This window comes from Odocoileus virginianus, chromosome 11 (assembly GCF_023699985.2).
Source record: "Odocoileus virginianus isolate 20LAN1187 ecotype Illinois chromosome 11, Ovbor_1.2, whole genome shotgun sequence".
Lineage (NCBI taxonomy): Eukaryota > Metazoa > Chordata > Mammalia > Artiodactyla > Cervidae > Odocoileus > Odocoileus virginianus.
In genome coordinates this window covers 29,889,122-29,912,773 of record NC_069684.1, presented here as the reverse complement: position 1 = coordinate 29,912,773, position 23,652 = coordinate 29,889,122, and the positions used below count along the sequence as shown (strand labels likewise).

The following is a 23,652-nucleotide window of genomic DNA, read 5'->3' as shown; positions in this document are numbered from 1 at the left end:
GTCTGGCCGCAGGGATCGAGATGGAGATCGTGAACAGCTGTGAGGCGGACAACGGCGGCTGCTCCCATGGCTGCAGCCACAGCAGTGCGGGCCCTGTCTGCACCTGCCCCCGTGGCTACGAGCTGGACGAGGACCAGAGGACGTGTATCGGTGCGAGCCGCCTCCTTCCCGACTGCTGTCCCCCAAGTCAGAGGCTTGCTGCTGCACTGGGGCAGTGCCCGCGTTTGATGCTATGAATGGGAACCTCCCTCTGTTGCCTCCAGTCCTGTTCCCTTGGCCCTTGGCAGGGGTGGGGGTGGTACGAGGGGGCCTGGTGAGAGGCAGCATCACGACCCCGCCGAGCACCCATCGCCCCATGTCCACCTGCAGCTCTGCTCAGCCACTGGGTCAACGCCCACGTACTGTGGCACCTGAGCATTTGCTCTGCGTCAGTGGGGACTCCCCAGCACCTGCCAGTCCCCACCCTGCTCCCACAGCAGGCGGGATGGCCCTGAGTTGCGACCTGGGTCCTGGTCTGTCTGCGTGTGCAGGGCCAGGGACATACCTGGGTGCCTCTGTGATTGTGGGTGAGTACGTGCAACTCACATGCAGGTGTGCATACAGTCATGTGCAGGTGTGTGTGTGCATGTGGTTGCCTGCAGGTAGTTGTGCACAGGTGTGCAGGTAGTTGTGCATGTGGTTGTATGCAGGTAGTTGTGTACAGGTATGCATGTGGTGTGTAGGTGTGAGGTGTGCGTGTGGCTGTGTGCAGGTGTGTGTGCACTGCCGTGCTGTGGAAGGCGTGCATGTGGGTGGCACTGGTGCCAGCCAGGTTGTGGTGTGTGCCCTGCAGACGTCGACGACTGTGCCGCCTCCCCCTGCTGCCAGCAGGTTTGCACCAACAGCCCCGGCGGCTACGAGTGCAGCTGCTATGCCGGCTACCGGCTCAGTGCGGATGGCTGTGGGTGTGAGGGTGAGTGGTGGGCGGCTGGGGTGGCTGGGGAGTGGACTGTCCTAAGGATAACATGGGGTGGGCTCTGGCCCCTGCCCAGCACTCTGTCTCTGGGTGTTTGTTTAGCTCATGCTGTCTGCAGGCCTGTGGAGGCCCGCCTGTTCCCTCCCCCGTGTGGTCACTGTCTTTCTGTCTGGGCTGGGCCTGCACCCCCGGCTGCCCCAGCCTGGCCTTTCTCGAGTAGGAGGGCAGGAGGATGGCTGTGGCATGGCTGTTGCCCAGCAGGCCCCCATCCCATGGGCGGGGGGAGTGGGGGAGGACCTCCCCAAGGCCCCGACCCCTGGAGGATGGGCGCCAGTGGCCCTGGGTTTGCCTGCAGATGTGGATGAGTGCGCCTCTGGCCGCGGCGGCTGCGAGCACCGTTGCGCCAACCTGCCTGGCTCCTTCCAGTGCTCCTGCGAGGCTGGCTACCGGCTGGACGAGGACCGCAGGGGTTGCACCTGTGAGTCTCCGCCTGGCCCCATGGGACCCTGTCTTCCTGCAGCACCGAGGCCCCACTCCCTGCTTCCCAGCTGGATGGACCTCACCTTAGACCAGCCTCCCACTGTGGGATGGGCTGGACAGACAGGGGCCCGCAGGCAAGGTGTTACTCAGGGGTCCCAGTGGTCCAGCTTCAGCCCCTCCCAGACGAGAGGAGGGACGTCTTTCAGGGACTGAGGACTGTGTCCGGAGCAGAGGGCTGTCCTGTCCCCACGCCCTTTCCACGCTCAGGGTCCCTTGGGCTAGTGCGGGAGCCAGGGCAGCTGGGGTGGACGTGGCAGAGTCAGGTCCTCAGTTCCGGGCCTGGGGCCTCCTCCGTCCTGAGAAGCAGGCTCACTGCTGGTGACCAGGGTGAGGAGGGGCACGGTGGGGTCTGTAGGTGGGGGTCCCGGGGTGGCACCGAGGGGCGGGGGAGTCAATCCTGAGGAGGACAGGTGGGCGGCAGGGGCTCAGGGGCCTTTGTGCCCCGCCCAGCCCTGGAGCTGCCCGAGCTGGTCCTGGACGGCCACCTGCCCCTGGGGCGGCCCCCACTGCACGTCGCGGTGCTCCAGGACGCGCTGCCCCACCTCTTCCAAGACGACTACGTTGGGGCTGAGGAGGAAGAGGCCGAGGCGCGGGGCGAACACACACTGCAGGAAAAGTTTGGTGAGAGGTGGGCCCGTCCCCGGGCTTCCGTGCCAGCACCCCCGGGCCCAGCTGCTGCCCAACCTACCATCTTGGGCATGAGGAAGTCTTCCTGTGAGCGCCTCGTTTGACCAAGGCTTAGAGAGGCCAAGAGGCTGCCTCAGTCTGCCCAGTGCGTCCGGCGCTGAGCCTGGCTGCCCACTTAGGGCCCTTTCTGGCCCCTTTTGGCTCCCTTGTCTCCGTTCACCTGCATGGGGCCTGCATGGCCCAAGGATGCCCCGTGTCCCCTTCTCTGGGTGGGGTCCAGGGCCAGGGGCCAGGCTCTGAGGCCCCTCTCTCGATCCATCCTCCAGTCTGCCTGGACGATACCTTTGGCCCAGACTGCAGCTTTACCTGTGATGACTGCAGGAATGGGGGAACCTGCCTCCCCAGCCTGGACGGCTGTGACTGCCCCGACGGCTGGACCGGGCTCATCTGCAATGAGAGTGAGGCTGCTGCGGGGGTGGGGCCACGTGGGGGACAGGGCCCAGGAGCCCCAGGACCTGCACGGCACGGATAGTCCACTCCTCCTACCGTCCTGGGCAGGGGCTTCCCCGGCCCTGCCATTCACTCATTCCTTCAGGGTCTCCCGGCTGCCTTCTCCACGCCAGGTTCTCTTCCAGGTGCTGTGAGACCCTGGGGGCTCGCAGAGCCTGGTGTCTGTCTCTCACAGATGTCACTGTTGATGAGGGTCCAGCCACAAGCAAGCCAACAACTAACTGAGACAAAAAGGGGTCTGATGAAGAGCAGTGGTTGGGCAGGCCAGTCATTGCTAGAGTCTCCATGGGGACAGGTGACTTCCCCAGGCCACACAGCAAGTGGGCAGCTGAAGCACATTTGAACACTGCTGTCTCCCACTCTCTATCCAGGGCATGTCTACTCCCCGCCCAGCAACCCCCTAGTCTCAGAGGCCATAGTGACCAAAAGTGCTGGTCGAGAAGGTGGACCTGTTGGAGTTCAGAGGGAGAGGATGGAGGACTGATGAGTGATGTCTGCCGTACATGTGGGTGGGGCCCCAGGGCACAAGTGCCGCTGGGTGCTGCTCTGGGAAGTTGCTTCTGAACTGGAGGCTTGACCCCCAGGAGGGTGTCTGTATCTCTGGAGGGGCTTCTGAGTGTAGGGTCATTTTGCAGGCCGACGACCCTGAGCTCCTCTGTTCCCCTTGCAGCTTGTCCTCCGGACACCTTCGGGAAGAACTGCAGCTTCTCCTGCAGCTGTCAGAACGGCGGGACCTGTGACCCTGTGACGGGGGCCTGCCGCTGCCCCCCAGGGGTCAGCGGAGCCCGCTGTGAGGACGGTGGGTGCAGCCCCTCCTTGACCTCTGGGTTCATCCATGGGGTGGAGGTGAGGGGCAGGCACCACCTCTTGGCTCCCAGTCCCCTTTCTTCAGCAGGGGTGGGGAAAGTGACGGTATGCTACAGAGGAAGCCCCTTAGTGCAAGAAGCACTGAGTTGTTATTGTTGGCTATTCTCACAGGGCCTGACTATCACAGGTGGTGAGGACTTGTGGGAAGAATAGCACTTTTGTAACTGAGTCCCCTGAGAAGTAGTGAGCTCCCTGTTCTTGGAAGCATTCAAGGAGAGCTACATGATGACTGGGTAGGATTTGCAGAAGGGAGCACACCTGGGCTGTGGCTTCATGGGATGACACTAACATCTTTTATAACTCTGAAGTTGCAACATTTTTGGAGGGACTAGAGTCCACAGAAGTTTCCCAGGTGCCTGAGGCTTCATTTTAAAGTCTTCAGACCTTTACATTTCTGCTTCTTTTGCTGGCAACTATAGCTAGTATATCAAGGACTTCCTGTCTTAACAGCAATGGCAACAATTGGTGGACCGTTCCCACTGCCTAGGTGGCCCATGTGGGGTGGCAGGGGAGGTCTTTCTGCTTCCTCTCTCTGGTCACCTTCTCAGTTTGGTCAGCATCCCTGTTTCTTTTCCTGTGATCTGCCATCTCTACTCTGAATGAGAGCTGAAAGCAGACTGCCTGTTGGAAGCTGTATGTGTGTTGTTGTTGTTGTTGTTCAGTTGCTGAGTTGTGTCCGACTTGGGACCTTGTGGGCTGCAGTGCACCAGGCTACTCTGTCCTTTACTATCTCCCAGAGCTTGCTCAAACCAATGTCTGTCGAGTCGGTAATGCCATCCAACTATCTCATCCTCTACACCCTTTCTCCTGCTCTCAGTCTTTCCCATCATCAGAGTCTTTTCCAATGAGCTGGCTCCTCGCTCCAGGCAGCCAAAGTATTGGAGCTTCAGCTTCAGCATCAGTGCTTCCAGTGAATATTCAGGGTTAATTTCCCTTAGGATTGACCCGTTTGATCTCCTTGCTGTCCAAGGGACTCTCAAGAGTCTTCTCCAACTTCAGTTTGAAAGCATCAGTTCTTTGGTGTTCAACCTGCTGTATGGTCCAAATCTCACATCCATACATGACTACTGGAAAAACCATAGTTTTGACTATACGGACCTTTGTCAGCAAAGTGATGTCTCTGCTTTTTAATAATGTGCACCTAGGTTGGCCATACCTTTCCTTCCAAGGAACAAGTGTCTTTTAAATTCATGTGCATGTGATGGGTCCTGAATGGACCCACGGGACTCCTGGCAGATAAAGGGCCTGCATCTCAGTGCTTCCCCTGGTGACGTGGTGTGGCTTCCCAGAGGCTGGGTCTCAGTCAGGGTCCTGTGGGTAAAGTGCAGCTGTGCAGGTGACCTGGAGAAGGTTCTTCCCAGCTCTCAGGGACCCTTCTAGAGTTTCCTAGACTCCAGGTGCCCCGGGCTCATGACTGTCCCTCTAGCCTCTGCCTCTGTCTCCCCGTGGCCTCTTTGTGTCCAGCCTCCCTTTCCTTTCTCTTCTAAGGACACTTGTTGGGTTAGGCTTGCTGGAACAGTCCAGGATGGTCCCGCCTGGAGGTCCTGATGATCAGGATGTGGACATTCCTTGGGGTCACCATGCAGCTCCCTGAAGCCCTTCAGTAGGCGGGCCAGGGGCAGAGCTGAGTCTGAGTGAAGCATTGGGGTAGGAGGGCCACAACCCCGCCTTGGCCCTGGGCCCCTTGAACTTGGGCCTGTGTCCTTCCCTCTGTGAGGTCCGGAGGCCAGGCTCGATGACCACAGAGGGACAGGCACCAGGATGCTGTCGGTGCTGGTCAGATGGAGAGAGTGGGCTCTTGGAGTCACTCCTGCGTGTGGTGAAGATGTGATGGCCTCTGGTCTGACCACCGTCCGGGGCCACAGACCCTGGGGGCACAGGCCGGCAAGGGCAGACGGCCACATTCATGGGGCTCACCTCATCCTGCCCTGCCCCCCGATGCCCTTGCCAGCCCCCAGGGACCCTCTCTGTCTAGGGTACAGGGTCCTTGGGCTGCTGGTGGCCCTGAAGCCCTATGGCTGTACCCTGGTGGCCGAGGCCCCTCCAGGCTCCTGTACTGGGTGCTAAGCCTCCCCCTCGGAGCCTCTCCATGGGTGGGAGGCCATGTCTGGGTGGGCAGTCAAGAGACCCCCCCTTTCCCCAGGCTGCCCCAAAGGCTTCTATGGCAAGCACTGCCGTAAGAAGTGCCACTGTGCCAACCGGGGCCGCTGCCACCGCCTCTATGGGGCCTGCCTCTGTGACCCGGGGCTGTACGGCCGCTTCTGCCACCTGGGTGAGTCCCGCTGACCGCTGGGCACCTGGGTCTGGGGGTGGGTGTGGGGCCACAGAGTGGGCTGTGTTCTTCCTGTCTGGGTCCAGCTTGTGTTTGATCCTCAGCCTTCACAGATGAGGACACGGGGGCTCAGCGAGGTCCCCGGCTGGGGTGAGGGGCTTGCGGACTCAAAGTCCTTTGGACTGTGCTGGATGCCAGGGCATCCAGGCTGGTGGGTGGCCTGCAGGCCTGGGCAGGGGCAGGCCCCCACCCCCAGAAGCTTCAGGGGAGCTTCCTGGCTTTTGGAGTTTCCTGGGAGCAAGTCCTGAGCCCCCAATGGGTTGCCCCCACTCCCTGGGCCTGCAGACACCCAGGAGGGTGGAGGGAGAGGCCGGCAGGCCTTCCCTCAGCAGCTCTTGTAGGAGGATTGTTCAGAGGGAGGCAATGGGGGTCCCAGGCATTCCCTGCCTGGGAAGTGCCTCTCTGTGAGCCTGTTTCTCCTCTGCAAACTGGGCACCAGCGACTCTGCATGGAGTCCCAGATACGACTCGGTGGACGGGACTGGAGATCTGGGTTGGGGCGGGCACTGGCAGTGGGCAGGCCCCCCTCACAGTGGGTTCTGGGGTGTAGCCTGCCCACCGTGGGCCTTTGGGCCGGGCTGCTCGGAGGAGTGCAAGTGTGAGCAGCAGAACACTCGTGCGTGCGATAAGAGGGACGGCAGCTGTGCCTGCAAGGCGGGCTTTGGGGGCGAGCGGTGCCAGGATGGTGAGTACAGGGCTGGGGGGAGGAGGAGGGCCCCAGGGGAGGGGGACAGGCCCCAAGGGAGAGGGGAGATACCTCAGGGGAGGGGGGAGAGACCTCAGGGGAGGGGGGACAGACCCCAGGGGAGGGGACAGGCCCCCAGGGGAGGGGGGACAGACCCCAGGGGAGGGGGGACAGGCCCCAGGGGAGGGGACAGACCCCAGGGGAGGGGACAGGCTCACAGGGGAGGGGACAGACCCCAGGGGAGGGGACAGGCCCCAGGGGAGGGGGGACAGACCCCAGGGGAGGGGGGACAGGCCCCAGGGGACGGGGGACAGGCCCCAGGGGTGGGGAAAGACCCCAGGGGAGGGGACAGGCCCCAGGGGAGGGGGGACAGACCCCAGGGGAGGGGGGACAGGCCCCAGGGGAGGGGAAAGACCCCAGGGGAGGGGACCGGCCTCAGGGGAGGGGGGACAGACCCCAGGGGAGGGGGGACAGGCCCCAGGGGAGGGGAAAGACCCCAGGGGAGGGGACAGGCCCCAGGGGAGGGGACAGACCCCAGGGGAGGGGGGACAGGCCCCAGGGGAGGGGAAAGACCCCAGGGGAGGGGACAGGCCCCAGGGGAGGGGACAGACCCCAGGGGAGGGGGGACAGGCCCCAGGGGAGGGGACAGGCCCCAGGGGAGGGGACAGACCCCAGGGGAGGGGACAGACCCCAGGGGAGGGGGGACAGGCCCCAGGGGAGGGGGGCAGGCCCCAGGGGAGGGGGGACAGGCCCCAGGGGTGGGGACAGACCCCAGGGGAGGGGGGACAGGCCCCAGGGGAGGGGGGCAGGCCCCAGGGGAGGGGGGACAGGCCCCAGAGGAGGGGGGACAGGCCCCAGAGGAGGGGGGACAGACCCCAGGGGAGGGGACAGACCCCAGGGGTGGGGACAGACCCCAGGGGAGGGGGGACAGGCCCCAGGGGAGGGGACACAGACCCCAGGGGAGGGGGGACAGGCCCCAGGGGAGGGAGAAGACCCCAGGGGAGGGGGGAAAGACCCCAGGGGTGGGGACAGACCCCAGGGGAGGGGGGACAGGCCCCAGGGGAGGGGGGACAGACCCCAGGGGAGGGGACAGACCCCAGGGGAGGGGACAGACCCCAGGGGTGGGGACAGGCCCCAGGGGAGGGGGGACAGGCCCCAGGGGAGGGGACACAGGCCCCAGGGGAGGGGAGACAGGCCCCGGGGGAGGGGACAGACCCCAGGGGTGGGGACAGGCCCCAGGGGAGGGGGGACAGGCCCCAGGGGAGGGGACACAGGCCCCAGGGGAGGGGACACAGGCCCCGGGGGAGGGGACAGACCCCAGGGGTGGGGACAGGCCCCAGGGGAGGGGGGACAGGCCCCAGGGGAGGGGGGACAGACCCCAGGGGAGGGGACACAGGCCCCAGGGGAGGGGACACAGGCCCCGGGGGAGGGGACAGACCCCGGGGGAGGGGACAGGCCCCGGGGGAGCGGGGACAGGCCCCGGGGGAGGGGACAGGCTCCGGGGGAGGGGAGACAGGCCCCAGGAGGGGGGACAGACCCCAGGGGAGGGGACAGGCCCCAGGGGAGGGGGGACACGCCCCAGGGGAGGGGACACGCCCCAGGGGAGGGGGGACAGGCCCCAGGGGAGGGGGGACAGGCCCCAGGGGAGGGGACAGACCTCAGGGGAGGGGACAGGCCCCAGGGGAGGGGGGAGAGACCCCAGGGGAGGGGACAGACCTCAGGGGAGGGGACAGGCCCCAGGGGAGCGGGACAGACCTCAGGAGAGAGGGACAGGCCCCAGGGCCCTTGGAACCTTACAGATGCCTCTCCCCTCTGTCCCCGCAGAGTGCCAGCCGGGCTTCTTTGGGCCAGGGTGCCGACAGGCGTGCACCTGCCCCCCGGGCGTGGCCTGCAACCCTGTCAGTGGCGAGTGTGGGAAGCAGTGTCCCGCTGGCTACCGCGGGGAGGACTGCAGCCAAGGTGAGTGGCCCCAGTGCCCAGGTAGGGTGCAGACTATCTGGCCATGCAGGGCGCCAGGCACCAGAAGTGCTGGAGCTGGGTACCGGGTCAGCCCTAAAGCCTGGCTCTGCAAGCACCTTGACTGCCATGTCCCCACCCTGGTCATGCAGTGGTGACTCAGCCACAGGTCTGCCTGTCCCTGTGCACCCAAGTGGGCGGGAACTCATGTGTGTGTGTGCACACGCGTGTGCACTTTGTGTGTGTGCGTGCGCATGTGCACGGCGGCCTGGAAGGGTTGGTACCACTCCCGGGTCATCCTCTCGCTTCCTTGCTTGTTCACTCCTTCTATCACGGGACAGACTGGGCACACCTTGTGCTGGCAGCCGGCGGGGGTTCCTTCCTGGTGGGTCCGAGCAGGCAGGACAGAGGCAGTTGCCCCCAGGGGAGGTGTCTCGAGAGGCCTGGGCTGGAGGTGCCGGCATGGGGTGTGGGTGATGACTGTAGGCCCTCCACATGGATGCCGAGGCTGGGACAGTGTGATTGGGTGCCAAGAAGGGAGAGGCTGGAGGTGGGGGGTCCTCGTTTTTATGGGGGAGCCCTTGCTGTGAGCATCGGCACTGCCGTGGCTGCCAGCGGAGGGTGGACAGGTCGGAACCTCCCTTGGCGCAGGGCACACTGTCCTCACCCATCAACCAGGGCAGATGGAAGTGGAGAGGGGGCCTACAGTGTGACTGATGTGACTCCCACTGGAGGCAGTGGTCCGAGTCCCCTCTCAGGGACAAGGAGGGCCTGGGGGCCACTGTCCACCCCGAGCTGAGGAGTCAGTCTCCTCCTATACCCAGGCGCAGACCCTCCCTCTCCGTGGTGGTTCTGGAGACCCCCAGGATGGTCTAGGCTCTCAGAGTCCCTTGGTGCAGGAGGGGTGTGTGTAGGGCTCAGAACCCAGCTTGAAAACCAAGTATCCCCACAAGCCCAACCTACACTCTGGGCGGGGGCTCTGTGATCTTAAGGGCCTTCAACAGCCAGGCATGTCATCCCATCCATGAACCAGCATGGGAGCTGGTGGACCTTGCCTACCGGATGGGGGCTCAGGCTCCGTGACTGCCCTGACTTCTCTCTGCGCCCTCCCCTTCCTCCACTCCCGCCAGCGGCCACTCCCCAGCAGTACCCTCCCAGGCGGCCTGAGTGCTGAGACCCGAAGGGCCTTCGCCCCCATCCTTCTCTGCTGGCCTTCTTTGTCTTCCTTTCCCTTTTCTCCTCAAAAGCATCCAGAGCCCCAGGGATGGGCGGCGGGACATGACGCGTCTTTACGGCAGTGATGGGCTCCCCACTGTTGTCAGGTCTGGAAAGCATCTGTGCCCCAGACACGTCTGCCCGTCAGTGGAGTGGGGACCCCTCAGATGGCGGGACAGCTCCATGTGCCCTGCTGGGCCTCCCTGCCCCGGTCCACACTGCCTGGGTGCCTGCATGTGCGCCCAGCGTGTGTGCTGCCTGCGGTCCTGTGGGCGAGCAGGTGCCCGTAGGTGTGGGCCCTCAGGGCAAGGGTTCAAGGGGCGTGACCTTTGCCCAGAGCCCATCCCGGGGCTGGGGACACCCCAGGCCTGGGACCCCACGCCATTCCTGCTGACATCTTCCCCTACCCGGGCAGGGCGCATCCTCAATTCTCAGTCCTGCTGAGTGTTGTGGTGGGAGAGAGGGGGTGTCTGATTCTTTGGTGTAGAGCGTGGGCCCCAGCCTGCCCACTCCAGGTGCCCGGCTGGCCTTCCGGGGCCCGGAACTTCTCTAACAGCAGCATCGCAGCGGCCACATGGTGCTGGGGCCGGCAGGGCCTCTCACCATCCGGGTTACCGCCCTAGTCAAGCAGGTGTGGGGGGACAGGGGCCCCTGCCAGGACACTGGAGCCGCCACTGCAGCTCATATGGGTGGGGTGAGGCTCCGGGATCCCTGTGTTCTTTCCTGAAGCCCTGCTTTGGGCCCAGAGCCACTGGCCCCTCCTTCCCAGGCTTCTCTCACTCCTGAACACGCGGTGACCACATGGGGTTCCCAGGGTGGACCACAGTGGGAGGAAGGAAGGCAGAGTGGGCCTGCCACCACTCTCCAGGGTTGTGGCTCACCCCCCACAGGCCCTGCCATCTGCAGCCTCCAGGCTGCCCCTCACTACTACTCCCCTATGTGGGCCTTTCCCTGCCCCATGTCCCCCTCTCCTGTCCCCTTCTGTGACTGCCCTCATCACCCTGGGGACCCAGGCTGTGTCCAGCAACCCTGTGGGGCAGGTGAGGGGACAGGTGAGGGGGCAGGTGAGGGGGCAGGTGAGGGGGGACAGGTTCCAGGGAAGCAGGTTGGGGGGCAGGTGTGAGGGGCAGGTGAAGGTGTAGCAGGTGCCAAGGGTGGTAGGTGGGGGGCAGGTGAGGGGGGACAGGTGCAGAGGGCAGGTACTGGGGGACAGGTGAGGGGACAGGTTGGGGGATAGGTGCCAGGGGCGGGGCAGGTTCCGGGGAGGCAGGTGGGGGGGCAGGTGCGGGGTGGGGTGGAGGTCAGGGGAGGAGGGCCATTTCACGTGGGGGCCCTGAGGCTCTCCGCTCCCTGTCCCTAGAGTGCCCGGCGGGGACGTTCGGCCAGAACTGCTCAGGCTCCTGCTCCTGCGGGGGCGCCCCCTGCGACCGGGTCACAGGGCAGTGTCTGTGCCCTCCGGGGAGGACCGGGGACGACTGTGGGGCAGGTGAGTGGCAGCCGTGGCCCAGGGCGCCCTTAGCTCCCTGTGCCGCACAATGCCTGGCCGCTTGTGCAGACCCCAGCCCTGGAGCCCTGCAGACCCCAGGCCTGCCCACAGCAGCTCCAAGAGCTCACACCACCGGCCTCGGGTCTGGACGTGGGTGTCAGTGGCTGCCGCATGGCCGAGCCCGCAGAGGGGACACTGGGAACTGTCAGCCACGGGGACAGCTTGGCCAGTGGCCCCCACCCTCCCCAGTCTGTGGCGGGTCCTCTAAGCTCCTGTCCCTGCATGTGGGTCTCCTGGTTCTTCTGGGGATCCCCCTTTTGCTAGTTGAGCATCCTGGGGCAGGGGGTCTCCCCCTGGGGTGAATGACCTGAAGTCTACAGCCTGTGAGTGGACTAGGGGTTCCCATGACCTGCCCCCCTCCCTCCTCTGGGATGGCTCAGTTGGGAAGAGAAGTCCCTGCTCCCTAGTGGGCCCAGCAAGGCCTGGGGGGACTGACTACCTCTGTGTGTGTGTGGGGGGGGGGTGCTAGATTGTCCCGAGGGCCGCTGGGGGCTTGGCTGCCAGGAGATCTGCCCGCTGTGTGAGCACGACGCCACCTGTGCACCAGAGACTGGAGCCTGCCTGTGCCGCCCCGGCTTCACGGGCAGCCGCTGCCAGGACGGTGAGTGCCTGCTGCCCCCACCTCAGCCCTGCTCGCAATCCCGGCCAGCCCCATGTCAGGCCTCAGCTACACTCAGCCTGTCTCCACCTGCAGCCTGCCCCGCCGGCTGGTTTGGGCCCGGCTGCCAGACGCGGTGCTCCTGTGCCAACGATGGGCTCTGCCACCCGGTGACTGGCCGGTGCAGCTGTGCCCCTGGGTGGACAGGCATCAGCTGCCAGAGAGGTAGGTGGCCTGGCGTCCAGGCATCCCTCCCCACCCCTGATCTGGCTGCGGTCACCTGTGCAGGGTGACCAGCCTCTGTTGCTCTGTTGCAGCCTGTGACAGTGGCCACTGGGGACCTGACTGCAGCTACGCCTGCAACTGCAGTGTGGGCCACGGGGGCTGTGACGCCGTCAGTGGCCTGTGTGTGTGTGAAGCCGGCTATGTGGGCCTGCGGTGTGAGCAGCGTGAGTCCCGGCCTGGCCTGCACACGCATGTGCACATGCATGCTCACATGCACACACACACACGCTCCGTGCACACACACGTACAAGTGTCAGGGGGACCCAACCCTGCTTCCTGTCCACAGACAAGCAGGGAGTCTGCTTGTCTAAGCCTACCCCAACTTCCCCATCTGGCCCCACTGCTATCCGCCACACTCCCACTACCTGGGCTCAAGAGAAGCCCCACGAGGAGCAAAGGCAGCGAGAGATGGGGTCAGTCGCACACCAGGGGGCACCTGCCACCTGTGGGAGGGGAGGAAAGTGTCTGCTAAGGACCAGGGGCCCTGCCTGCAGTGTCGACGCCCACCCTGGCCGGGCCGGCAGGTCTGGGTGAGCTGGGGGCTTGGTTCCTAGCTGGGAGGGATGCAGAGGCCTTGGTTGAGGGAGGGGCTTCTCCTGCCCCACGGCCCAGGCCCTGGGCAGGACTGGGGCAGGCTGACTGGACCTGCAGCTGAGAGTCCGGTGTCTCAGGGTGTCCCCAGGGCTACTTTGGGCCAGGCTGTGGGCGGCAGTGCCAGTGTGAGCACGGGGCGGCCTGTGACCACGTCAGCGGGGCCTGCACCTGCCCTGCCGGCTGGAGGGGCACCTTCTGTGAGCGAGGTGAGCCAGGGTGCGGGCTGGAGGGGCGTGGGAGGGGTGGCTGGCATGCAGGCAGGTCTCGTGACCCCGGCGGTCTCCCGTCACCGCCCCGCCTGCAGCCTGCCCGGCCGGCTTCTTCGGAGTGGACTGTGGCCACGTCTGTGACTGCATTGCTGGAGTCCCCTGTGATCCCGTGAGCGGCTCCTGCCTCTGTCCTGCTGGCCGCCAGGGCCCCCGCTGTGCCCAGAGTGCGTGAGGCTCCCGTCTGCCCTTGGGCGCTGCCCGTTAGGGTTAGGGTCCGTCCTTGTGTGTGGCCACCCTGAGTGGTGCCCAGGTCAGAAAGAGGGGTGCTAGACCTCAGCGGCCTGGAACTGTCTGCTGCAGCCCCTCCTGGGGTCCATGCCCCCCGCCCCTGACCCCCTTCTCTCCTGCAGCCTGCCCAGCCCACACATTTGGCCACAACTGCAGCCAAGCCTGCTCCTGCTTTAATGGGGCCCCCTGTGACCCTGTCCACGGGCAGTGCCGCTGTGGCCCTGGCTGGATGGGGCCCACCTGCCTGCAGGGTAAGCCTTGACCAGGAGTCTGGAGCCAGCTGTCACGCTTGTCCCTCCCTGGGCCATGCAGGGTGACATGCGTGGGACTTGAGGGGGATCTAAACCTCTCTGGGCAGGGAGGGTGGGAGTCCATCTCCCTGCTGTGGGGCACCTGGGGAGGGAGGGAGGCCTTAGGACTCCTAAGGGACCCTACCCTTCAGCCCTGAGCCCCCAAAGACTGGCCTGGGGAGCCCTGGGGCAGCTCATCCTAGAGGCAGTCCCAGTTCCTGCCCCTAAAGTTCGGTGCTGGGCTTTGGGACGGGCCTGCAGGTCCGGTGGCTATCCCTCCGGGGGTCCAGGCCTCCAGCTTGGCTTGCAGGGAAACCACAGGTTGCTTCTCTCTCTGGCCTCAGCCTGCCCAGAGGGCCTCTATGGCAAGGACTGTCAGCACTCCTGCTTGTGCCGGAACGGGGGCACCTGTGACCCGGTCTCAGGTCACTGCACCTGCCCAGAGGGCTGGGCTGGCCTGGCCTGTGAGAAGGGTGAGTGTCAGGCCAGTGGAAGAGGGACCCTGGGAGTATGGGGGGACCCAAGGCCACTGCCCTAGTCCCTGTCCTCTGTGGTCCAAGACGGCTGCCTGGTGTTGAGGGGCAGGACCCTGGATGTGGCCTGGGGTGTCACCACCTCTGGGCACCTGTCCTTCCCAAGGACTGGGATCCAAAGCTCTGGGTGCAGGAAATGTGGACAGGGCAGGTGTCCTGGGCCCCTGGACATCACCTGCCCCGTCTCTGCAGAGTGCCTCCCGGGGGTCTTTGAAGCCGGCTGCCCGCACAGCTGCGGGTGCCTCAATGGCGGCCTCTGTGACCAGCACACCGGCCACTGCCTCTGCCCAGCTGGCTGGACCGGGGACAAGTGCCAGAGCCGTGAGTGGGCGGCTCGGGGACCCATGGGGGAGGCCAGGAGGCCCCTCGGGCCCCTCCAGATGGCCTCCATCACGCCAGAGTGTGGGGCCTCAGCAGGGTAGGGGGCAGTGGGTAGGAGGGGGCAGGTCTGCGGTCCGAGCTCCCCGGGCCTACTGCCTCTGTCCAGGGAGTCACCCCGAGCCCGACTCAGCCCGCCTGCCCCTCTCCCCACAGCCTGTCCTGAGGGCGCCTTCGGGGTCCGCTGTGAGGAGCGCTGCGCCTGCCGGTGGGGTGCCGCCTGCCACCCTGTCACCGGGGCCTGCCTCTGCCCTCCGGGGTGGAGGGGCCCGCGGTGTGAGAACGGTGAGCCCCCAGCTCTGCCGGCGCCCAGGGTGGGGCGGGTCCTTCACTCGGTGACCCCCTTGGGCCCCCCGCCCCCGACCCCAGGGCTCCCCACCACCTCCGCCCGCGCCTCCCTGCAGCCTGCCCGCCTGGCTGGTTTGGAGAGGCCTGTGCCCAGCGCTGCCAGTGCCACCCGGGTGCCGCCTGCCACCACGTCACCGGGGAGTGTCACTGTCCCCCGGGCTTCACAGGGCCCAGCTGTGAGCAAGGTGGGTGCCTGACGTGGGCAGGCCTGGGGGCACTTCAGGTCACATGCGCTCCTAGGCTGGGCCCCAGAGCTCTGCCCGCAAGAGGGGGCCTGGATGAAGGAGGGTGCCTTCTCCAGGCCGGGCCAGGACTGACTGACCCCTGCCGCCTCCCCCAGCCTGCCCACCTGGCACCTTTGGGGAGCGCTGTGAGCAGCAGTGTCACTGCCCTGGCGAGAACCAGGCCTGCCACCCCGCCTCGGGGGCCTGCGTGTGCGCCCCCGGGTACCACGGCGCCAGCTGTCAGCAACGTGAGTGCTGCCCCGGCCGCCCACCGGGTCCGCAGGAGTGATGGCCAGGGAGGGGGGAGGGGCTTTGGGAGGCCCCTGACCCTGGCAACTGGCCCCTCCCCCCACAGGATGCCCGCCTGGGCGGTTCGGGCCTGGCTGTGAGCTGCTGTGTGGGTGTCTCAATGGGGGCTCCTGTGACGCGGCCACCGGTTCCTGCCGCTGCCCCGCCGGGTTCCTTGGGACTGACTGCAGCCTCGGTGAGTGGCTGGGGTGTCTCCCTGCACCTCGACAGGCAGGGCCCCGCCATCCGGCCTGCGGGGCAGACAGTCCCTGACCGTGCCACTCCTTGGGTCCCTCGCTGGGACTGGCTGCAGACCAGGCTAAGTTGGGGGGATCGGTGTGGCCAAAATGTGTCCTCGGCCTGCTCTGCCTGGCCGTGTGCTATACCCCTGACCTGGGCTGTGTCCACCAGGAGCCCTGCAGAGGCCAGCCAGCGTCCTGCCGAGAGAAGGGCCTTTCCCTGAGTCACGTGGGGCCTTTCCAACTGTCTGGGGCTGGGGCTGGTGGAGGTGGGTGGGGGCCCCGTGGGTCACTCACTGTAGCGTGGGCCTGGCCCCCCCGCAGAGCCTGCAGCCGAGGGAGACACCAGGGCAGGCGGGGGTGCTCAGTGGCAGGCGGCCCCGCCTTGTCTGGGCAGATAGGGCGGGAGTCTCCCCACCCAGCCCGCCCTGGCCCAGTCCCGTCCCCTCTGGGTTGACACAGCAGAGGCAGGGGGATCCAGCCAGGAGTGGCCACCCTCCCCTTTCCTCCCTGCAGTCTGTCCACATGGCCACTTTGGCTCCGGCTGTGCCCATGTGTGTGGGTGTGGGCAGGGGGCGGCCTGTGACCCCGCGACCGGCAGCTGCTCCTGCCCGCCTGGGAGGACCGGCGTCCACTGTGAGCACGGTGAGAGCCTGCTTGCCTGCCGCCTCGGGCACTTCGCATACATCCCTACATTAGCCATGAGGGGGTGGTGATAGAGTGAAGCCGTGGGGTCACAGGAGAGCTGGGTCCCTTCTGTTAATCCCCGAGGCACCCTGAGGATATAAGTGAGGGCTTGCTCATGTTGACCGCAGTGCCCACTCGGGTCATCTGATAGCACTCCGTATCTTGCCTTGACCCATGACCCCAGGACTCAGGCCATCAGTTGACCTCTCCAGTTCCCTGTGGCCAATAGGGGGTGAATAACTTCTGTCCCAGAGCCAGCCCCCACCCCCCCAACAGGAGGGATCGGGCGACTGCTCTGTCTTGAGGATGGAGCCAGCCTCTTGGCTGATGTCCTCCTGGAACAGGGTCCTGCTGTCCCTTCCTCCTGGGCCCAGCAGCTGGGAGCCCACGGAGAGGGAGGCCCGGAGCACAGGTGATGGTGGGGCAACTGGAGTGGCCCCTGGGACTGTTGTGGGGTTCGTGCTCATGATGGTAAGAAGGTCCTCAGGCCATGCCCACACTGCTTGATCTGACCCCACACCCTGGTAGGCCTGAGCCCTCTGCCCCCTCTGGTCCTCTTCAAGGGGCCAGTCACACTCCCCCAGGTCCTGAGTCCTTACTCCAGCCAGGCCACTCCTTACCTCCAGGGGAGAACGGCAGCTAGGGGTCAGAGTCTGAAAGCACCACCTGGAGTGTGGGGCTGCCCAGCCTCCTCCGAACCTGGAGGGTACCTCTTCCTCTAGGAAGACTTCCCTGACTCCCTCCTGCCTGCTGGGCAGGCACTCCCTGGAGGGCCCTGGTCCCTTTCCTCCTGTGTTACTCTCAGCACCAGCTCAGTTCTGGCCTCTGAGGGTGGATGAACTGGCAGGACGTGATTGGTGCTGCTTCCTGGCACATGTGTGCCTGGCTTGAGGGAGGCGGGCGGGCAGGAAGTGTTTGTCGAATGACTGTCAGATCACGTGGGAGTGTCCTGGAGCATGTCTGGCTCTGGACCAGAGCTCTGAGCAGGTCCGCTTCGTCCCTAGGCTGCCCCCAGAACCGATTTGGTGTGAACTGCGAGCATGCATGCTCCTGCAGGAACGGGGGCCTGTGTGACTCCACCAATGGCAGCTGCTCCTGCAGCCTGGGCTGGACAGGGCCACACTGTGAGCTGGGTGAGTCTGGGGCAGCCTGGGGGCTGCATCGTGTGTGAGCTGGAGGGTTGCCGCCCGTAGCGGGTGTGCCAGGGGGTTGGGTGGGGGAGGAGGGCCATAGCTTAGGGGTGATCGTGGGGAGGCACCAGGCTGCTGGAGGGCCGGGCAAGGCTCCCGGGGTCACCTGGAAGAGGCTAGTGCCCCTGCTGTCCCGTGGCAGGAGGCTGACCCCCCGGCCCCTCCCCAGCCTGCCCCGCCGGGCGCTACGGTGCCGCCTGCAGCCTCGAGTGCTCCTGCCACAACCGTGGGGCCTGTGAGCCCACATCGGGGGCCTGCCGCTGCGGCCCCGGCTTCTATGGCCAGGCCTGCGAGCACCGTGAGTTGTAGGGTTGGGCCATCACCCCCCAGAGTGCACTCCTCTGCTTTCCGTGTCACTCCTTGTGGTGGCCTGATGCGATGAGGCCTGAGCCAACTTTTGGGCACCGGACCAGGGTGGGAGGAAGGGGGTGCCAGCCCCGACCCCGTCCTTTGCTCTCTGGGCAAACTGAGTCAGGGACTCCGACCCGGTCTCCCTCAGCCTGTCCCCCCGGCTTCCATGGGGCTGGCTGCCAGCAGACATGCCAGTGTCAGCACGGTGCCCCCTGCGACCCCGTCAGCGGCCGGTGCCTCTGCCCTGCCGGCCTCCATGGCCAGTTCTGCGAGCAGGGTGAGTGTCCGTGCCCCCACGCACTCCCACCTGGCCCCCCCCGCCCTGGGCTCAGGACAGAGGATGCTGAGCCCAGTGCCCCCTCCAGGGTGTGAGCCGGGCTCGTTCGGAGAGGGCTGCAGCCGGCAGTGTGACTGCGAGCTTGGGGTGCCCTGTGACCCCGTCACCGGCCACTGCCTGTGTCCCCCGGGGCGCATGGGGGCCTCCTGTGACCTGGGTGAGTCAGGGGTACTGCTTGGTGGGGGCAGGGGTGTGGGTCTCTGTTGGTGGAGTCGACTGTGTTTCTGGAGCACAGTGGCTCACAGGGGGCCCAGCACCAGGGTTCCTGCTTGGGGTTGTCGAGGCCTGTCCTGCCTCACAGCCTCCACCTAAGTCCCTGGGGGGCATCTCCCCGGGGTCAGGGGGCGTTGGTCCTGGGGAGGGGCCCCCGGTGAGGTGGGAAGGAGACCTCCCAGATGGGCCAGCCAACCTGGGCGGGCTCCGTGTCTCCTCCTCAGGGCTCTTGGCCGTCTTGCCCCTAGGGAGCCTCCCTGACCGTCAGCTCCCTTTCGCCAGCCTGGGAGCTGGTGGAAACATGGGGAGGAGATTCTGGGCCAGTGCCCGGCACCCAGCGCTTTCCCATGTGAGGGCTCATGCAGGGCAAAACTAAGACTTGAGGTCTTTGCTCCTGCCTGCTCCCTGGGGGTGTCCTGAGGCCTGCTGGTCCCAGCCCTGGGTGGACCGGAGTGACACTCAGGCCTGTCCCTCCCACCACCCCCATCCCACCCACAGGCTGCAGGAGGGGCTTCTTCGGGCCGGGCTGTGTCCTGCGCTGCTCCTGCGGGGGCGGGGCCGACTGCGACCCTGTCAGTGGGCAGTGCCTCTGTGTGGACGGCTACACAGGGCCCACATGCCGGCAGGGTGAGTCGGGCTCCCGGGGGCGGGGGTGGGGGGACATGGTGCTGGTGGGGTTGGACAAGCAGCATGAATGTCACCATCCGAGCATGATGCCCATGGTGTCTGGCCTCTGTTGGACAAAGTGTGGACCTTCCAGCCCCTGGACCATGGGTGGGACTCAGCATACAGCCAGCCTTAGAGCGGCAGGCGTAGGCTCAAACTGCAGAGGGTGGAGACCCCGTGGGCAGGGCTCAGTGGGCGCTGACACAGCCCACCACCACCCCTTCCTCTCCCTGCATGTGTGAACCCGGGCATGACAGTGTACCTACCCAAGGATGCGTGTGTGCTCCAGTCTTCCCAGCTGTCATTAGTGGGAAAGAACCCATCTGCCAATGCAGGAGACATAAAAGAAGTGGGTTCAGTCCCTGGGTTGGGAAGATCGCCTGGAGGAGGGCCTGGCAACACACTCCAATATTCTTGCCTGGAGAATACCATGGACAGAGGAGCCTGGCGAGCTGAAGTCCGTGGGGTCGCAAAGAGTCAGACACGATTTAGTGATTGAGCACGCAGCACGTGCTCCAGTCTGCATGCGAGCATCTGTGTCTCGCGGCGTGTGTGTGTGTGTGTGTGTGTGTGTGTGTGTGTGTGTGTATGTGTGTGTGTGTGTGTGTGTGTGTGCTTCTGTGCACAAGGGCGCTTCACTGCTTGCCTGTGTTCAAGTGCACACGTGTGCCTGTGCACACCCACGGACAGGTCTGGGGGTGGTGATGGCTCTGTGTCCCCCCAGCCCCCCAAAGCACTGGGAGAGCCTGCTTTCTGCAAACAGAGCTTGGGGTGCCCCTGTTCTTCTGGCCACCTGTGCCCCTCTGGGGTGCCCTGGTCACCTCGCCCAGGCCCAGCCTGTTCCTGGGAAGCATCGTGTCTGCCAGGGGAGACCAGAGGCTGGCTTGCGGCCTGTGCCCAGCAGGCCTTGAGATGGGGTGATGGGGGGATCAAGGGTGAGAGTAGTGATTCCAGACTGGGATCCTTGACCTGGGGACCCCAGACATGGTCTTGATATTGTGAGTGCGTCTTGTTGAGCCTTCCCAAGGCAGCCCTGGTCCCTAAGTGCCTTTAGGGGAGGGATCCCACCTCCCGAAGAGGAGGGGGTTGAGCAGGTGGAGACAGAAACTGGGTGGGGGGCTGGTCCTGGGACGAACGATGCCCACAGTGGCACCTGGTGGTCAGGTTTGGTACTGCACCAGAGCATTCTAGGTGGCCTTGATGTTTACTCTGGGGGGCGTCAGGAACTGGGGGTGCCCCTGCCTGAGCCCTGCTGGGAAGGAGGACAGGAAGGGCCTCGCTGCACCTGCCCTGGAGTGGACCCCACAGGGCCTGTAGTGAAGCCCCTCTTCATCCAGTCCAAAGTCCTGCCTCCTCACCCTGTGTGTTGGCGGGGAGATGCTGTGAAGGAGACAGTGGGGGTCCCTGCAGCCTCGCTGCCCTGTGACTGCTGCCCAGCCGATGGAGGGGCACCAGTGTGTCTATCTGCCTGCAGGTGGACCCTCCCAGCTCCTGGAGAGCCCGTCTCCAGCCCTGGGCCCAGGTAGGCGGGCCGGGGGCATCCCCGTGTTGCCAGGAGGATGGAACTTGCTAGCGAGTGTTACAGCCCCTTTACTTGAAGATTAAGCCCAGAGGAGGGAGGGGGATCCAGCACTTGCATGTAATCTGGGCCCCCAGGGTGGCGGGGGTTCTAAAACCTGGACCTTAGAGATGAGTCAAGGCTGGAGCTGGAAGGACACGAGGGGCGGCAGGAAGCCTGAGCCCAGGACTCAAAAGCCTTGGAGAGTTTCCGCCCACCCCAGGGCTGACCTGCTTCTTTCCTGCTCCTGCAGCGGCCCTACAACCAACCTCCCACCAGACCCGGGCTCAGCAGCAGCCCAGAGAAGCACTAGCTCAGGGGCAGCCCCCGCTGAGGCTTGGCTCCCAGGGGCCACTGAGGGGACCTGGGGGCTTTGGTGACCACTGAGGAGGGACATGCGGGGGCCAGAACTCCGGCCCCACCCGGTCTCCGAGGCCTGTGGACAGTGGTGCAGCCTTCAGCTCTGCAAGGATCTTCTGACCACGAGGATGGAGGCCCTGCCTGGCCCGCCCTGAGGGTCATAGTGTGGAGGAAACCACACCTGCCGTGTCCCCGGGGTGAGACTTCGGGCAGGTGCGGGGACAGGCGTGGGCCTGGGGCCCTTCCTGGGAGCAAGTTCTTCTGGTGCTAGGCCTGGGTCTGCTGCAGTTCAGTCTGTTTACCTGGAAACAGATGCTGGTGCTAGGCCGGGCCATATTTATGGAAGGTATTTATGGGCAGCCAGCCCCTGGGCACTGGAGGGCTGCCTGCCTGCTGCCCCACCTGGGGGGCCTTGACTCGGGCCTCTGGGTGGGGCTTCGCTACCCTGTGAAACCAGTAAGTTAAGGATGGAGCAGCTCCTTCTTGGAGGCCTGTGTGCTTGCTGCTTTGTACAGGCTCCCTGTGGTGGCCTCCTGGGACCGCTGGCATGAGTGGGCTGACCAGAGAGGCCCGTGAGGCCCCTGGGCCTCCCTGGGCCACACAAACAAAGTCAGGGTTTATCCCGGTTCCCGGTGCTCTTGAGGGCATGGGGCCCAGAGACCCTCCAAGTGCTGGCAACAGCCTGTATACGGGACGTGTGGTCCCCAGGGGAGGAGGGCAGGGTGCAGCTAAGGGCAGCTTGGGTGTGGCACACTCCTCCCCCTGCCCTGTCTTCAGGGTAGAACCAGGGGAATTGGTTGGACCCAGATTGTCACACCAGACACTTGGTCTGGGCTGGAGCCCCCTCCCCTCCAGCATGAGCCCAGGTAGCTGATAGCTCCAGGGGCCAAGAATCTCATGGGGCAAAGCAGGGTGGGTTCTCGTGAACCCTGTCTCCTTAGACGGACAGCAAGTGGACAGGCCACTGTTTTAAGACTTTGAGGTACATAAATAGCATCCATATCCCAGAAAGCATCAGGAACAGTGCAGGGATAATGGGATGCAGGTCAAGAAGGACCATCGTCAGGACTTTGCGTGGAGCGTGTGGAGGCTGGAGTTGCTGGGGGGTGGGGGGTGAGGGGTGGTGGCAGGAATCTAGCCAAATACAAGGTTTTCCAGCTCAGAACCCTCCCAGGAGGCATCAGGGAGGCAGAGAGAGAGAAGATACAGAGGAAAGGTTAGTGGAATAGGATGAGTGAAGTGTTAACACTTCTGAAGCCTTAGAAAAAGAAGGGAAAAACCGTTGACACAAAGCACCAAGCTCTCAGGTCTAAGTTGGATGAGCTCAGATCCAAAGTGCTCATATTGGAAATAAAATTTAAAACATTTTAAAGCCATTGTCTAAGGAATTTAAAGAATACTAGTAACAGACATTCTAAAATGCCCAGAAGAAGCGAACAGGAGTCAGAGTGACAGCAGACGCTCCAGCAGAAACACTGAAGCAAGAAGATGGTGATGTCAGTTTCTGAGTGTTGAAAAAAAGACGTTGAAACTTGAATTTCATGGCCTTGAATCGTGTGTCCTGCTAAACTGTCCTTGAGAAGAAAAGTGGACATTATTCCTGGGTGTCCACAGCCACAGTGGGCACACTTGAAATTACATTCAGAGGAAGTTTTCCAGTAAGAATGGAAAGCATAAGATAATCATTATGTTTCTCATATGACCTAGTGATTTGTTGTTTAGTCGCTAAATTGTGTCTGACTCTTTTTTAACCAACCCCTGACCTAGAGATTAAGAGAATGATAACAGGCACTAGGAAGCCAGGTGAGGTGGAGCAGAGAAAGTGAAAGACACTGGTCTTGTTGTTCACTCGCTAAGTTGTGTCTGATTCTTTGCGACCCCATGGACTGTAACATGCCAGGCTTCCTTCCCTGTCCTTCACTATCTCCACGAGTTTGCTCAAATTCATGTCCATTGAGTTGGTGATGCTATCCAACTGTCTCATCCTCTGCTACCCACTTCTTTTGCCTTCAATCTTTTCCAGCATCAGGGTCTTTTCCAATGAGTTGTCTCTTTGCATCGGGTGGCCAAAGTATTGGAGCTTAAGCTTCAGCATCAGTCCTTCCAGTGAATATTTGGGGTTGATTTCCTTTAGGAATGACTAGTTTATCTTGCTGTCCAAGGGACTCTTAAGAGTCTTCTCCAGCATTACAGCTTGAAAGCATCAATTCTTTGGCACTCAGGCTTGTTTACAGTCCAATTCTCACATATGTATATGACTACTGGAAAAACCATAGCTTTGACTAGCTTTGTTAGGAAAGTGATGCCTTTGCTTTTTAATATGCTCTCTAGGTTTGTCATAGCTTTTCTTCCAAGGAACAAGTGTCTTTTGATTTTGTGGCTGCAGTCACCATCCACAGTGATTTGGGAACCCAAGAAAATAAAATCTGCCACTGTTTTCATTTTTTTCCCATCTATTTGTCATGAAGTGATGGGACCAGATGCCATGATCTTAGTTTTCTGAATGTTGAGTTTTAAACCAGCTTTTTCTCTGGTCAGAGGCAGCCAAACCCTCATGTAAATTGGACTCAATAAGGTACTGTGACCTTCACAGAAGTACTGATAGGAAGTTTAACTTTTAAACTGGAGGAAATGTCATCTCTTTAATGGAAGGCAGGGACGGGGGAGCCTGATGGGTTGCTGTCTATGGGGTTGCACAGAGTCGGACACGACTGAAGTGACTTAGCAGCAGTGGCAGCAGCAGGGAAGGAGGAAGAGTCAAGCAGAATAAGAAAATAGGTGAAA

The 23,652-nt window shown here is 63.6% G+C and overlaps 1 protein-coding gene across 4 annotated transcripts in view; it reads left to right on the top strand.

Annotated features, from left to right (window-relative positions):
* Positions 1 to 22,240, top strand: part of MEGF6 (multiple EGF like domains 6) — a 100,775-nt gene extending 78,535 nt beyond the window's left edge. For 2 of the 4 annotated variants that reach the window (XM_070474175.1, XM_070474172.1), the window contains 30 exons: positions 13 to 150; positions 833 to 952; positions 1,311 to 1,433; positions 1,946 to 2,116; positions 2,449 to 2,580; positions 3,303 to 3,431; positions 5,643 to 5,771; positions 6,381 to 6,515; positions 8,340 to 8,474; positions 11,047 to 11,172; positions 11,702 to 11,833; positions 11,927 to 12,055; positions 12,148 to 12,279; positions 12,787 to 12,915; positions 13,014 to 13,142; positions 13,329 to 13,457; positions 13,841 to 13,969; positions 14,222 to 14,350; positions 14,564 to 14,692; positions 14,812 to 14,940; positions 15,096 to 15,227; positions 15,335 to 15,463; positions 16,023 to 16,151; positions 17,198 to 17,326; positions 17,553 to 17,681; positions 17,883 to 18,011; positions 18,100 to 18,228; positions 18,783 to 18,911; positions 20,425 to 20,472; positions 20,762 to 22,240. In XM_070474175.1, the coding sequence (XP_070330276.1) occupies positions 13 to 150; positions 833 to 952; positions 1,311 to 1,433; positions 1,946 to 2,116; positions 2,449 to 2,580; positions 3,303 to 3,431; positions 5,643 to 5,771; positions 6,381 to 6,515; positions 8,340 to 8,474; positions 11,047 to 11,172; positions 11,702 to 11,833; positions 11,927 to 12,055; positions 12,148 to 12,279; positions 12,787 to 12,915; positions 13,014 to 13,142; positions 13,329 to 13,457; positions 13,841 to 13,969; positions 14,222 to 14,350; positions 14,564 to 14,692; positions 14,812 to 14,940; positions 15,096 to 15,227; positions 15,335 to 15,463; positions 16,023 to 16,151; positions 17,198 to 17,326; positions 17,553 to 17,681; positions 17,883 to 18,011; positions 18,100 to 18,228; positions 18,783 to 18,911; positions 20,425 to 20,472; positions 20,762 to 20,895 (3,851 nt within the window). In that variant the 3' untranslated portion in view covers positions 20,896 to 22,240. The remainder of the gene's footprint in view (positions 1 to 12; positions 151 to 832; positions 953 to 1,310; positions 1,434 to 1,945; positions 2,117 to 2,448; positions 2,581 to 3,302; positions 3,432 to 5,642; positions 5,772 to 6,380; positions 6,516 to 8,339; positions 8,475 to 11,046; positions 11,173 to 11,701; positions 11,834 to 11,926; positions 12,056 to 12,147; positions 12,280 to 12,786; positions 12,916 to 13,013; positions 13,143 to 13,328; positions 13,458 to 13,840; positions 13,970 to 14,221; positions 14,351 to 14,563; positions 14,693 to 14,811; positions 14,941 to 15,095; positions 15,228 to 15,334; positions 15,464 to 16,022; positions 16,152 to 17,197; positions 17,327 to 17,552; positions 17,682 to 17,882; positions 18,012 to 18,099; positions 18,229 to 18,782; positions 18,912 to 20,424; positions 20,473 to 20,761) is intronic. The other 2 variants (XM_070474173.1, XM_070474174.1) reach the window with 2 other exon arrangements.
* The last annotated feature ends 1,412 nt before the right edge of the window (positions 22,241 to 23,652 follow it).